We start from the raw sequence: 16326 nt of genomic DNA on the forward strand, positions 1-16326 counted from the left end.
AATCGAGGCCTTAGACAGCAGTGGGCATTTTCTTACCGTTTTTGCCAAACCTTGACCCTCAATGAGCACTTTAACTGTAGCTTGCTGTGAGGGAGAATGTGCGCTTGTAATACAAATAATATTTGTACTGTTGGCTGTCTGGATATCACATATAGCTCCAGCTACAGTGACACTCAAAAGTGAGATGTTGGTGCTGCACAGTGGAAAGAAAAATAAACAAGAATACTTCTCAATATTCTTAACACTTTTCATAAAAAAATTATCATAGAGAAATACAATGTTATACATGTTAAACCTGGCTTTAAATGTACATATTCGTGCTCTTTTATTTAATCTTCTAAATACTAGAACATAAGATGTTTCTTATCATATAGGCATGCCATATTCTTATTATGTTTATCTTATTATCATATTTTTATGTATACCATTTTTTTTATTTAATAAATATTTCATGCCAAATCTGAAAATCCCAAAACATAAACGATGAATGTATTAGACAGTTTTATCAAGAATCGAAATACCTGAACTGTGAACCAGTAATGGTGAGTTGGGTCCCTCCTGCTGTACCACCTCTCTTGGGTGTGACATTATTTACCACAGGTGTTAACGATGATAAGTAAGAAAATGAAGTGTTTAACTGGACAGCGTCGTTTCCATTGGTAACGCGAACATCACATGTATTCACAGAGCTAGTATCTAGAGATACAGATAATGGAAAGACATTATCACAATATGCTTACAATTTCTGTTTAGGTCCTTAGTTTACATAATATGAATAAATTACAGCTAGGGGAAGCCAGTCAAAGTCAGAAAGATAGACAGGAGTCCAAATGTGGACCATGGACATCTTGACTACAATGTCCAACTTTGAGTTTAAGAGCTGGTTACAACAAAATAGACTACAGGATGGGCTGGTTTCTACTAGCTGTCTTAATGTGATGCAACATCCAGATTGCAAAGATCTCTTATGTGTCTAACCACTTACCATTCAGTGGTGAAACTTTGCAGAAAAGATTAGTTGAATTTGACGCAACTCTATCCAATACGCATTCAGAGTTGCAGATGAATGCTTTAGAAGCCAGCTGGTCAAAACCAGATCCAGAAAGTGTGATTATTAAACCTCCCCCAAAGCTACCTAAATACATTGGGGAAAAAAAATCAGAATATATTATAATTCCAGCATATAGTGTTAATATTAAATGTAAATTTAGACTCAAAATATATTTTAGAAAATTATGTCTGGGTGTATCTTATATGGAGACAATCAAAATTATTAAGAGTTGTAGTTTTTTCAAGATACCTGTACAATGCTTTAACAGGAAAGATATTTGGGAATTGTATCTCAATTTAACACAGATTAAAAGGAGAACTGTCAAATTCTGTTTGTAGTATTATATTTACTTTTACCCTATAGTTAACAAATTTATGTTTGCAAGGTCTGAAAAATAAAATCAAATGTAGAAAATCATACTCAATTTAGCTCTATCCTGGAACCAAAGGCCTCCATCATGGCTAGTTGTCAAACATTATTATAAAATCTGCCTTTTCTTTTCTTTTTGTTCCTAACCATCCAATGAATAGTGTGCCTGGTCTGTGCCAGTGCTGAACTGGATGTGGACATCAATTGCTAAATGTTTACTATAGATTGAAAAGAGCACAGATCATCAAGTGAAAAAAAAGTTCTAGGTGATTTTCATTGTTTTATTCAATGGTATAATTTTCAGAAAAGTTATTGTTCCACTTTAAGTATAATTTAGTAAAGGCGCTAACTATATTTATTAATATCATTACAATTTGTATTATTACCTGAATTTGGAGACACGTTTGTCATCGTCAGTTCATATTTAAAACTTGCGCTTGACCGTGCAAAGCCTTTGGTATTTTGAAGATTGACAGCAAATGTTCCCCCAGAATGATCCCCAACATTACATTGGAGCTGGGTGTCATTTATGCTGGTTATATTGCAGATAGTGTCACCAACAGTTACGGTAACTTGTGTGGAATCTGTTCCAAAACGTGTTCCAGAAACTGTAATTAACGCTCCTGATGGCCCTAAACAACATAAAAAAAAGAACACCGTAAACTTCATCAAATGGCTATTTTAAGTAAAACTTTTGAAATATTAGTAAAAAAAAAATTTATTTATAAACTCTTCTATGTGTTATTTTAGAGGTTTGCACAAATATTTAATATTGTGCTGTCAATTTATTAGAGTATTGTGTATGCAGCTCTGATCGTATGCTCAGTTTGTAAAATAATAATGTTTTGTGTAAAAGCAACATTAATAGTCCACGGAATTTTGGACAGATTAAAATGATGAATAAATACATATTAGAATTCAGAAATATAAGAAGATTCAGAAGATTTCATGCAAATGTGTCTATTAGTTTGAACTCAATTATCTAAAAATTGCTAAATAATAAACACATTTTAATTATTAGCAAATCCTTTCACTGATTTTGTCATTAATAATCTACAGAGGCATTGATAACATAGATTTGATACCAAGCCACTAGGAGTTTATTTATGAAAAGATTGGCAAATTAATTTTAAAAATATTAAGACAAAACTTCACAATTGTATTCCATAAACTTTATAACAGTAGCTATTTAAACAAAAAGCAATCTAATACATACCTGTCGGTGGAAGGACCGATGTCACGGTAGGTGTTTCAGTTTCTGAGTATGTGAATCTTAGGGACGTGTAACGAATTGTTTGAACAATAATATTCACATTTTTTGTCGCTGCAGATGCAGCGGCAGGAGTTAGGCAATGAATTTCACCAGCGGCAATTGAGGTTATTGGGCATGAAAGTCCCCCAATTGTTACTTTAGTGTCATTAATAGAATTAAACCCATTTCCTTTGATCACAAGGACTGTGCCACCTTGAATACTTCCAGATGATGTTATTAGTGTTGCCTCTGCAGGGCTGTTTATGTTGAAACTGCCTGATGCCAAACCACTGCTTAACACTATAACTTTTAAAGGATAGGAACCGGCAGGAAGAGGGTCGATCGTGCATTCTATTCGAGTATCGTTAACAACCGTTACATGTAACTTCACGTCTCCTACATAAACTGAGAGATCATCAATATTTCCACCAAAGCCAACTCCAGTTATCTGAAGTGTAGTAGATGTGTTATAGATAACCGTGGGGAACACATCAGATACGACTGGGGTAACATCACTGGTGTAGGAAAATCTACATGAACCTACACACTGGCTAAGGAAACCATTTACTGTGACACTTATATCCACAGTATGTGAGTAACTAGGATTTGTGTCACATATGAGGTCTGTGTAATTAACAGATACAATGGAGCAGGCAGTTCCTGTTATAGCAATGTTGGCACTATTTTCTGTGAAACCCGAGCCATGTATGGTTATACGTGTGTATCCAGTAGTTGATCCATTAATGGGTGTGATGTAGTCAATATGGGGCAGAAGAGCAAAACGGCGGTCCAATTCCTTAGTAAGAGTGTTGATGGCGTTTCCATGGTTGTTTACTGTCAATGAAACGAGCTCAGCAACTCCAACTGACATAGAGTTCTGAGGATCTACATTACAAGTTATTGATTCTTCATCAGCATAGGAAATCCTACAAGGATATTTGCCGAGTGAAACCTAAGTACAAAAAAAAAATGTGATTTAATTATTACACATAAAATGTATTTGTGTAGATAAATGCGTTTCCTTCTGAAATCAATTGTAAGTAATTAACTCACTATGGATCAGTAGCACATTATAGCATTACGGAATCTATTTCTACTCCCCCTCACCAAAGTGCGAGGGATGTCATAGAGGGTCGGGCAGGTGGGCTTAGGATGTCGTGAAGAGGGGGCATGGTGCTATTGGCTGTCTGGTACCAGCACGCTGTTCATAGTGAAACTCTGCTCATACAGGCACCATGACCTCTCCAAATAAATTAAGTGGTTATGGTGCTTGTAGTAATCCTTTCAAAAGACAATGAATGTAAGTAGCATTGAATCACTTGATACATACCTGATTGGCACAGCTAATGTTACTGAAGCCAGTTCCATTGATGGTTATCGAGTCATATATTGTTCCTGAGGATGGGCTTATCTTGGTTATAGTTGGAGAGTAACAGTTTGAAAATCCAAACCAAACAGAGCTGTCATTTGGAGAGCTATTAGAAAGTTCTGAACATACTGAATTTACTGATGTGCAATCTGCCGATGGATAATCTGGAGCAGCAACTGTTTAGTGATATAAAAAAGGGTTATAGAAATATGTACAAATATATATCAAATACCTTTTTCTGCTTTATGTCTTACTAAGTATGACTAAGTGGAGTCCTGGAAGCACATCTTGATGACATAGATGTTGCACTGTCATCAAATATTTGGATATTTCTAACTGTTTAATGTAAGCTAATTTGAACGTAGCCATTATCTCTATATTTCCTCACATTGGGAGAGATTTATCAGTGCAAATCAGACATTATTTTGGGTAAAGTGCTAAATGTTGAAAGACAATAAGACATCTTCATGAGTAAAAAAAATATATCAGGAACAGAGGGGGCCAAGGCAAATCCAATGTTTCAAGTCTGGTACCCACCAACTAAAAATTTCACCAGTTGTCACTGCTGTATGCCCTAAAAAGGAGTCGGTACTTTTAAATACTTGGGAGCAGGATATTAATTTATTGTTGTGATTTTATGCTGCCAAGCCTAAGTTAAGTCTTCAAAAAACATTCTGTTCAATCTGCACAATTGGTGTATGGGGGATACAATATATTCACTAACATTACATCCTCTTAACATTTCAGCGGAAAAAACTATTTTGCTGTAATATGCACATATTTAACATGTGTTATATGTAGAAATTACTTAGACAGAGAGAACAGACAGTGAGAACAAAACAATTGTAACGCGATCTTGGACATGAAGGTGAGGCCCCTGTGCACTCAACTTGTCTCGGGATGCTGCCTAGCTGTGATTTTAATTATTTTTGTCCCAACAAATCAATATCTATACAGAAATGTTTTTTTCTTTCTTATTCTACGTGGTAATTATGCATTGAATAAATTGGACATCACCATATTACGGCACAAGAGTTCTAGTGTTTCAAAGTGATTTTTCATGATGGATCTAATAGAAGAGTTGGGTGAAAATCTTCTTGTGTTATATAAATGTCCTCCTTACCTTGGTTATAGTTAGCCTCTATTCCTCCAACAGATAAATAGACACCACTGTTCTGATCCTGACGTGGAGACACATTGACCACACCTTGCATAAATATAGATTGATCGCTCTTCAAGTAACCACTGCTGTAGTAATAGAGCCCAGGAGATGTGAACTGGTATGAGAAGACACCTAAACAGAAAAATCTAATGTTTATGATGGTGGAGATAATCATTACACTGTATTATGCTAATATATTATCCTCATGTCTTCAATTTGGCATAAATAATTAATCTTTCTATGTCTTTATGTCGATAAAAAGGTGAAGTGATGGCTAAACATGTCCAATGTTTGAAGCAAAAATGCTTTCAATGTATATATACACAACAGTCAGCATTAAAAGAACACTCAAAGAATATACACAAGAATATACACAACAGTCTGCATTAAAAGAACACTCAAATGTTATAAATAAATATACTTATTTATGATATAAATTTTCTTTTGTTTGTTTTTTTTATTTGTGGGCCACCCATTAAATGAAAAAAATCATCAGGTAAACATATCTTTTATCCAGCACTTTCTTGATCTCAGCATTGCAGTCACTTTTCTTTTGAGCGTTTCTGACTGGCAAATGTTAACATTGCCATTTCTCATAAACGACAAAATTTACATTAGTCAGACAGCAATGACAGGGTTAAGATGTGGTGGATTTGGTTCTTAGAGAGTTCTTTTCAGTAGAATTAACTGATTGATGAGGTGTTTTAGGATGCTTTTAGGATATTGTTATAAGTAAAAATATTAACCAATTACATCTCAGGGGGGCATAATTGTACACTCTGTGCATCAAATGATTTCTTACTCATAAAATACAAATCTAAAAAACTCAAAAAATCTATTTCAAATCCCTGTTGTCGACCAGAATATACAGATATAACAATTCACTGGTAGTAGCCCTTAATCTTCTAACATACAGACTTTCTGCACCAGTAAAATCTAAAAAGGTAAAACTTTGCAATTTGCATGCATTTATTGGAACTATTATAACTGTTTGCTTTCCCATATACTCCATAGCATTTACAATTAAATGGAAGTTTATTAACATATATTCAGCAGCTTTATACCTACAGTCTTGTTATATTATTTCTACTACAAAAAAAAGGCAAAATGTAATTTTTTTTTAAACTTGTTTTTATGCTTATAGTAACTGTGTATTATACAAGATAAGACACAGTGAATATTAACTGAAAAACTAAGCATTTCTAATATGACAGTGAGAGATTAGATACCTACCAGAAGCTAGGCTGTTGTCTCCACTGTAAAAGGAGATCCCATCATAAGTGACATTTGCTGGATCAGAAACAGAAAATACTCTGTATCCAATGTTCGTAATAAAAGAGGGTGCTTTCCAGGTCCACACAACTGTATCCCCAATCGATATATCCAGTCTTGATGGAGACCAAGCATACCCGATTCCATACACTAAAAAACAATTGGTTATAATAACACCATTTAGTTTTAGTAATATATCCAATTTATTTATTTTTTTTGTCTAGTTTTAGTCAACTAAATATCATAAGATGTTACTCAACAAAATCTACAGTAGTAACATGTTTTAGTTAAAGTGTAATGCTGTTTTAACCCCTTAAGGACACATGACGTGTGACATGTCATGATTCCCTTTTATTTCAGAAGTTTGGTCCTTAAGGGGTTAAAGCATTTCTCTATAATTTCCTAACGCATTATTCTCCTGGAGGAGTAAATATCTATTAACTTGTTATGATTTATGTTAGTCACATTTCAACATGCAACACGTACACAGATTTAACTGTTCTAACATAATATGTCTTTATAATTTTTCTTAAAATCATAAAACCTAGTCTCATAAAGAAACTAGAATATGGCCTTGCTTTCTCACTATCAGATATGCATTGTTTATAACAAGTTACATTTGACATTTGTCCCTCTCTAACATTTTTTTACTCATTGACGAGATTGTAATTCATAGTTTTCATCATAATCACATTGTTTTAATTTAACTAGAGTATTATATTCACCATAGAAAACATGGCTTTAAAAACAAAACCATGAAAAATATTTCTCGTCAACGAAATTAACACCATAAGCCAGTCTTTTTCTTAGAAAGTAAATTATGTGCATAAGATAGGGTCATCACCTTATCAAACAGAAATACACATGTAACAAAACACACCAAAGTGCAATAAAAAGGTAGTTTTATTATGGACGATATACAGAACTACATCTGTCATTCACTACTAATACATGACCATATAGTATATAGAAGAGATATGTTTGCATGTATCCAGATTACAGATTGGATGCTTAAGATGAAAATACCTGAGCAGAGGAAAGAACTAAATAGATCACATATACAATAGTAGGATATAAAATAAACGTCTGGCATGATATATAAATTAGTTCTGACCAAATACAATCAGGTTGACTGCTTTGTACTTACCTAAATGTACTCCATTGTTAGTTACATTATATATGGTTCCAGTACTTTGAATGACACAGGTCAGCTCATTTTCTGAACTTGATGTCACATCACATGGAACTGAACCTGGACAAAATGAATCAAACTCCTTTTAGGACAGATTTATAGGAAAGCACGCGAAGTCAACGGAAGATTTATTATTTTTGTAAGTTAAGAGAGTGAAGATCACATTTCTTTGTCATTTAATGAATTAATGTATTATATATATATCTATATCTATATATATATCTATATATATATATATATATATATATATATATATATATATATATATAGATATATATATATATATATAAACATATATATATATTCAACAATCACCTCACCTATCAATCTTTATGGTAAAAATTAAATACAAAGTTCAAAGACATAAGATATACATTTCCAACAACGTGCTAATGTTTTTCAGTTTCAAGAATTGTGAACATTATGTTGTCCACACAATCTCCAGCATTAATAAAAGTTGTTAAAAGTTGTAGTTAGATTTGGACAGGAGGTTATCAAGATGGACGTGAAGGGAGGTCAGAGACTGGTTTAGATTTGTCACAGCTCAATAATAATTTAGAATCTTAATCCAATAAACTGTTTCAGTTATTGGGGTTCCCTTTCTGGTTGGTTTTAGTTAGTCTGACCTAGCAAATAACTATACTCAGTTTTTGTATTTTTTTAAGTGATTTCACTGATGACTTGCAGCTAACATGAACCTTCAAACTTTCCAAATGTATTTTCAAAGACATTACTCACAAACATCTAATTATTCACCAGCTAGTTTTTAAATTAATTAATGTGGAAGGACATGTGGCGAATACTTCCCCTATTCTCATTTCCATGTACTATGGAGTTAGTGAGTTAATATTAATTAATAAAGGTAGCACATAAACTCTCATCCCCAAGACAAAGCCAGTGTGATGTACAAATCACTAATGTAGCAATATGGGGGAAAATTAAAAAAAAAAAAATTAAACTTGGTGATCTTATACAGGGTGACTAGGCATCGTATAGGGGATGCTAGTAATAGTAAAGCTACATAGACTGAATATGCTACTGGGAGCCTAGTAATGGAGAGTGAAAAATAACAGAGTAACTAATTACCCCACTGTTATTCAACTAACACAAGTGCTATAATGTGCTAAAGAATTAAGGACACCATGGTACCTACTATAAGAATGCCTACTTGGCACACCTCAAGTAACAAAAGGTATGCTTTTTGAACAGATCTATACTCTTAGCAATGTCATTAAATGTATTTCATAAGATATCATATGCATAAAACAAGAAATACAAGTGTTAAAATACCTATTTGCACTGAATTATTATTGGCAACATTGTTGAATCCGGAGCCTGTCAGTGTGATTTTGGTTCCACCATACAGAGAACCATACCGTGGAAATATGCTGTTCACTTGTAATTTATATTCAATAGACACAGTGCTTGTGGCTCTAAAAAAATAAAACATAGGAAAGATATGTGTTTACAGGTGTTATTAAATGACCACAGACGAATTGAGCAAATTTGTCGCACATGTAATAAAAAATATGCTATTTCTTTAATATGTTGTATCTTTAAGTTTCACATATGTTGTGTTTTTCATATGGGAAAACATTTATAAAAGTAATGCTTGTAGCAACCATATCCTTGTAGCTTCTAGTGTTTGCAAAAAAGTAGAATGTTTTTCATCTAATAATTTCTTCCTTTTTTGTGTTGGCTCGCTTACAAGAAAAAATTGTTTTACTTAATTTAAAACTGGGATGCATTCATAGCACTAAACAAAGTACAACCATGTTTTATGCTACTCAAATTACACATGTAATGTTTCACCTTTCTTTATTTTTTTTATTTGTCCATTATGTAAATATTGGAGTATACTTTTTAGAGATTATATGGTATCTTGTCTCTTTGCAGTTAAGAAGCCACAGGCACTAAGCACTGTGGCATATATGTATGGTGGCAATGAAGGAGTTAATCTGTTTTGTCTAGGATTTGAATGTGAGGAATTTTACATCTTGTGGTAGTTGGTCAGTTAGACAGGTATCTGGGCAGAATTGATGACACAACTGTTTCTGGGGGCTGGAGCTGGCCTGGGATTGGTTGAAAGTTGCAAGCAGAAAAAGAGCGGGAAACTGGAACAGTATAAAAAGATGCAACACAAGTTTAATCCTGTCAGAGTGGACTTAAACAGGAACAGTGCAGACTGACCCCACACCCCTCCCTTTACTTTTATTTAATTGTATTGTCGTGTTGTTATGAAGCATTGGTGCAAAATTCATCCTCAGGGTCAGGTTCTGAGGAAGGATATGGTGGTAAATGGTTTTAAATAAAAGGCGGTCAGGTTAGTTATGACTGACTGGCAATAAAGTTGAAAGTTTTAAGTAAAGCGTGGTCAGGTTAGTTATGACTGACTGGCTATTTGGTGGTTAATAAAGTTAAACGTTTTGAAAGTTGGTGAACCATATGTTATATGGTTATGGTTACACAAAGTTATGGTTGGATGCCCCTTGAGCTTTGAATAAACACCATGGCCAAGTCCATTGAAAAGTGATTAAACGTTGTCTGTGGTTATTGTGTGTCTCTTTTTATTTATACGATTATTGCCTACCATACATATAGTATATAAGCAGAAATACATTTTGCCACAAGTGCAATGCATTTGGCAATATCCGATAAATTAAAAGGGTCACATGTTATGCTTAGGGGAATGTAACCAGGAGAAATTTTGTGGAATGTAGCTTTCTAAGCAAATTCATTGGCAGCAAAATGTAAGAATTAATCATTTTATGCAAACAAATGTTAAATAGCAGAACAGTTTCATGATTGAGACCGCATAATACTTTACAAAATAGGGGGGGGGGGTTGTATATTTATAGTTATATTCCCAATTTTTTAGAAAATTTATTTATTTTTCAATATTTACCCAGATGAGGCAAAGCCCCAGTTTTCTACATATATCAGGATGTTGTATATTCCAGGAGAAAGTGATGGTAAAATACATGTAATATTTGTTGGGTTCCACTCAAGTATTTCGCAAAGTGTGTTTCCAATTGTAACGGTACTTCTGTCTGACTGGCTGCTAAAGTCAGATCCAGTAATTGTCAAAGTTGTGCCACCTGAAATAAAGATAATGAAAAAAACAGTTGATGATAAAAGCATTTTGAAACCAAAAATCTATCTGAACTAAAATCCTATCTTGAAAATACTTACATAGCTGGATTTAAGTTGTTATAGAATTTTGCTCAAGAGCATGTAATAAAAATTCAAAAGAAGCAACCACCATCCACCCAACCAATGAAATGTTTTAGTATATACCGTTGTATTCTGTTCTTGTAACAACAGCTGGAAATAATGTACTATGCGATCCTAGCATAAATTGGACACAGGGATAACCTATAGATTGTCTTGGATATGCCTTGAGAGTTTTGTTTCTATCACAATTTGCTTTCGTAGAAATAAACAGTAATTTTCTGAATCTGAGTGAACCAATAAATAGCTGATCTAAACATTTTAATTACAATAAGGAAACTCATCCACTATGTATATTCTTACAATAGTGGTCAAATGCAATGCGTAGTTTATAGACCTCAGAGAAACAATAGGACTCACACAGTTCTGCGGATGGAACTACCAACTATAATTAAATCAGCATATTTGTTAATGGTAACAAGCTATATTTATATTCTCTATGCACATGGTCTCACTCTTTACACCCTGGATTGAGTCATTTGTCTGTAATTCTCCTATCTTAACTGATGACTGTATGCATGCTTAATGTTGGAAAAACTTTTCAGTCTGCCAATACTTTTTAAAATTTGGAAACATGACATAGCTTGGTTTATTTCATCCTCTTTCATTTTTCTTTCAATATGCCTTTCTCTTCTTGGAAATGTTATTTTCAAAAGACAAATTCTTACCAAAAACATTTGTGGTGTTGGGGTTAATTTCTGCAATGGATGGTGTGAATGATGAGTTGTAAACAAATGCATTTTGTAAGATTCCAAACAATCCATTGGCAAAAACAGTAACATTAACTGGTCCTTCCAATCCCTAGAAATAGAACAAAGAAGATGCACCAATGTTATCAAATTACTCAGAATAAGTTATTAATGCTCATGAATTTGGTGTTTTAATTGCATAATTCATAAATATAATATTGCGCATTCTTCTGTAAAACGCCTTTATTATCCCCTGTATTAAATAACACAACTTATAAAAAGCTAATTAACAGTAACAGATTGTAACGGATCACCTGGCACCCCGACTGGGTACCTCCGTTAATGGATGCTCCTAGCGCTTCCTGAGGACTCCAAGCACTCTGGCAGACACCACAATCCCCGAATCCGAGAAACCTTTTAAATTCTCCCAAGCATATGAATGCTGTAGACCATTGAATAGGAACCATACGAATAGGCTTGTACTCCTAGCAGTCAACTGGAACAGCATTCAATAAATCCTTCCCCCAATAATGAGACGACACATCACTTTGAGGGTAAAAACAGGAACTCTGGACTGGCTCATCCAGCCTGGCTTTTATTACACTTGTACACTTACAGGCCACACCCAGGGGGAGGCATAAAATCACCAATCACACATCTGGTGCAACCCACACATTCCCTCCCCTCAGATAAACAGTTAAACCAATTATTACATACAATAAAAATACAGTTTTTACACACACACTGTAACTTTAAAACCAATAACACAAATAACACAACTTATAAAAAGCTAATTAACAGTAACAGATTGTAACGGATCACCTGGCACCCCGACTGGGTACCTCCGTTAATGGATGCTCCTAGCGCTTCCTGAGGACTCCAAGCACTCTGGCAGACACCACAATCCCCGAATCCGAGAAACCTTTTAAATTCTCCCAAGCATATGAATGCTGTAGACCATTGAATAGGAACCATACGAATAGGCTTGTACTCCTAGCAGTCAACTGGAACAGCATTCAATAAATCCTTCCCCCAATAATGAGACGACACATCACTTTGAGGGTAAAAACAGGAACTCTGGACTGGCTCATCCAGCCTGGCTTTTATTACACTTGTACACTTACAGGCCACACCCAGGGGGAGGCATAAAATCACCAATCACACATCTGGTGCAACCCACACATTCCCTCCCCTCAGATAAACAGTTAAACCAATTATTACATACAATAAAAATACAGTTTTTACACACACACTGTAACTTTAAAACCATACATCCAATTTCAATAAAAGTTGCATATTCAGACTCAGCATACATCAAACATAAACACTTCCAAAAATCAGCCAAATCCCTCCAGTGGATCAAAAGTTAGCTGGAAGTCCTTTATGACCGACCGCAAGCACAATTTCCTGCCCAAAACAGTTCCATAGATTTGGGCTGTGCGGTCGGTCAATTTCATGCGAAAAAACGACTAAGTCCCATTTCGAACGGGACTTAGTCTCTGGAGCTGCAAGTTCCGTATGGGAGAAGGTAAGGGTCAGCGGTGTTCGGCAGAATGTGTAGCCGATTTTAGTTCCACAGAATCTTTAACATACACCGCTGACCGCATTCGAATGACCAAAATGGCCGCCGCCACGTGTTCGGCTGCCGAATGGCGGCCACCCAGCGCTCGGCAATTAACCTGCAGTAACCTCACAGCCTGGGAGGTAAATTGCCTGCACACTTTAACTTCTGGGTGGTCCGCCTGTGTGGTACTTGGTTCAGTAAGCCCTATTTACTGAACCAAGTGAGGGAAAGCCAGGAACAAGTTATTTTACAGGTCTGGGGACATAGTCTTAAAGGGACATTGTTCACCAAAGTTACAAGATGTCCCCAGCCGGTTCTTAAAGGGCCATACACACCAAATAAAAGTCCATACGTTTTCAGGGGCCATAGTCTTAAAGGGTATTGTTACCCAAAGTCTCAATATGTCCCCAGACAGTTCTTAAAGGGCCAGCAGCAGTACAATAAAATACCATTCACTGTGCTTAAAGGGCCAGTAGCCGCCATATAAAGTACAATATGCCCCAAATAACCCAGGGGCCATAGTCAGTAGGTAGGAGGCTAGCAAACAGGCTTCTCCAGGGCCCAGTGGCGAGGTTGGTTTCGCCACACAGATGTTAGTTACATTTTACGTTATTGAGAACTCATTTGAAAACTATATTCACCAATTTTCAGATTGCCAACCCACCACAATTCATTCTTGGTGTTTTAACCACAAATAAGAATACTTTCAGGGGCCATAAAAATATAATATTACTATTACTAAAAACTGCATGGATTATAATGATGTAAGACACAATTTCTACAAAGCCAGCTCACCCATGATCAAAACCTAAATACAATGGAAATCCAATATTTTATAACAAAATAGAAGAAATATAAAGGACAGTTAAATATTAGCAACTTACCGCCGGGGTCCTGCACTGCATTTTGTTCAGGGTCACCAAGATAATGTCACAGACATCGCTCCCAAACTGTACATTTGAACTGTTACCGAAACCCTTTCCAAGGATTGTTACCACTGTGCCCCCTGAAGAGGTGAAACGAGAACAGGTCATTGCTTTATTTCTTACTTTGTATTCACCGGAAAATAAAAGAAATCTAATAATTTATATTTGTCATTAGAAAAACTGTTTACATATGTGTATGCAAGTCATCTAACCTGCAAGTTAAATACCAACATTGTTTTTTTATGGTTTAATTTACAGTAGTTTCATTCCCCAGACTGTTATTGTTTATATAGATGCTTCAGTCCTAACATTGATGTTAATATATGTTTTACATATAGATATATTTATAATCTATTTCTATATTCAGCTTTATTTTTAATACCTCTAGAGTTGCTTATGATCATGCAAAACAATGCCACACCACAACTGTAAAGGGTTTTTTTGTCTCTGGAGTTCATTCATTAACATTACGTTTTAGTGGTTTTGGTGCTTATAGTCATCCTTTAAGTATTTATCTTGCAGTAGAACCCAGCCCTAAACATGAAACGGAATCCCTGATGTAACAGAGATACATTTTCTAAATGATTGATGTGTATCTTATTACCTGCAAGACTGCCCACAGACGGAGAGACTGAATTAACAACAACTGGGTTTGTGAATGTAAGATTTACTCCAGACGATATTGCAAATCCAGCTCCGGCAATGTATACTGTGATTGGGAATTTACCACCGCTGACATCTTGTATCTGGCATTGGATTTCATTATCTTGTTGATAAAAGAAAAAAACAAAATTGTATGAATATCAATCATCTTGGTAAGCAATAGGCTGGATTTGCTTATCAGAGAAAGGAGTTGTTCTGCTTACTGAATAGCAATTTATCCGTAGGCTTCAATGGAGTAACGGCTATTCAGTAAAGAGAGGTAATGCTTACTCTCATAGGTTAACCCAGCCAAATAAAAGAATAGATTATAATTACAAATAAGGAAAACCATGCAGATGGGTGAACAAATAGATAAAGGTAAACATTTTGGAGAGCTAGAAAAGAATAGGCAGACAATCTAATACTAATTACAAAAATAGATACGGAGAGGATGGAGATTTTTGGTAATTATCTAATTTAGGATGTAGTTAGACCATAACCACCATAATTATCTGACCGCTTATGACTGCCAAAGAATCATGGGAGTTGTAGTCTTAAAACAAAAGGGACAGAACACCCTAACTTAATGTATAATACATAGATCCATGTTCACCTACCTGTAACATTGGTAATGGTGCAGTTTAAATCCCCAATATTAACAAAGGTTGTATCATTGGTAGTGTCGCCCAGGAATCCGTTACCATTTATTATCAGCTCCTGATTAACTCCATTCAAACCTGAAACGAATCAGAGTATTTTAAGCTTGACATCTTGAAACATGGAGACTGTGTTATTTTGCCCTCTTCCTTTCTGGTGATTTTCACAATTGCTACATAAAGAAATGTTTATGAGCGTTTCCAACTGAAGAGTTAGCTATATCACAGTGAAACAAGCAATAAGCTACAAGAATTTATTAGGAGATCACTAACAGAGTATCAAAGTAACATGAATATCAAAGCAAGCTTGTATGACAGACTTAAGGATAAGTTTTACAGATATAATCATTAGGTATATCATATAATCTTACATAAAGGGGACACTCCACTGCACATATAAAATAAATAGAAAAATAAAATAAAAAAATATTGTATAGTAGATACACCCCCATGACATGCATGCGTTTTATTATGCATTTCTTCATTGTGGTGATAGCTGAAAACAGCTTGCAAATGCTGCAGATCTCTTGTCTGAAGCCTTTACAAGCCCTATCCTTCTTCTTCAGCCAAGAAGTTCTGTGGCTGTCCAATCGCAGACTTCCCTATGCAGCTCAATGAGAAGTCTTTGTAAGGCAGGTGCTCAGGGGTATAACAAGGTTAATTTATAAAAATGCAATTTTTTATTGAAATCTGTACTATTTGTTAAATGAAAAATTAGGACATACTCATTTCATAAGCCAAAGTACTTTAGGGGTCTAAACTACATACCACTTCAGAAGTATATTATTAACCACCCCTTCAGTAGATCCTTGGTAGGTGATCATTATTATTATATTTATATAGCGCCAGCAAATTCCGTAGCGCTTTACGGTGGACTAACAAACATGTAATTAGGGGTAATTGAGGGCCTTGCTCAATAAGCTTACATTCTAGAGGGAGTGGGGTATAGTA

The 16326-nt window shown here is 35.0% G+C and overlaps 1 protein-coding gene across 1 annotated transcript in view; it reads right to left on the reverse strand.

Moving 5' to 3' along the window:
- LOC134608371 (fibrocystin-L-like) overlaps window positions 1–16326 on the reverse strand; it is a 124371-nt gene that overhangs the window by 58058 nt on the left and 49987 nt on the right. Inside the window, exons 31-45 of the mRNA XM_063451134.1 lie at window positions 15337–15456; window positions 14682–14843; window positions 14036–14157; window positions 11567–11699; window positions 10573–10765; window positions 8958–9100; window positions 7623–7727; window positions 6437–6625; window positions 5165–5335; window positions 4003–4217; window positions 2637–3624; window positions 1807–2052; window positions 986–1135; window positions 522–696; window positions 37–193 (exon numbers count right to left, since the gene is read on the reverse strand). Coding sequence (XP_063307204.1) covers window positions 37–193; window positions 522–696; window positions 986–1135; window positions 1807–2052; window positions 2637–3624; window positions 4003–4217; window positions 5165–5335; window positions 6437–6625; window positions 7623–7727; window positions 8958–9100; window positions 10573–10765; window positions 11567–11699; window positions 14036–14157; window positions 14682–14843; window positions 15337–15456 — 3269 coding nt within the window. The remainder of the gene's footprint in view (window positions 1–36; window positions 194–521; window positions 697–985; window positions 1136–1806; window positions 2053–2636; window positions 3625–4002; window positions 4218–5164; window positions 5336–6436; window positions 6626–7622; window positions 7728–8957; window positions 9101–10572; window positions 10766–11566; window positions 11700–14035; window positions 14158–14681; window positions 14844–15336; window positions 15457–16326) is intronic.

This window comes from Pelobates fuscus, chromosome 4 (assembly GCF_036172605.1).
Source record: "Pelobates fuscus isolate aPelFus1 chromosome 4, aPelFus1.pri, whole genome shotgun sequence".
Classification (NCBI taxonomy): Eukaryota; Metazoa; Chordata; class Amphibia; order Anura; family Pelobatidae; genus Pelobates; species Pelobates fuscus.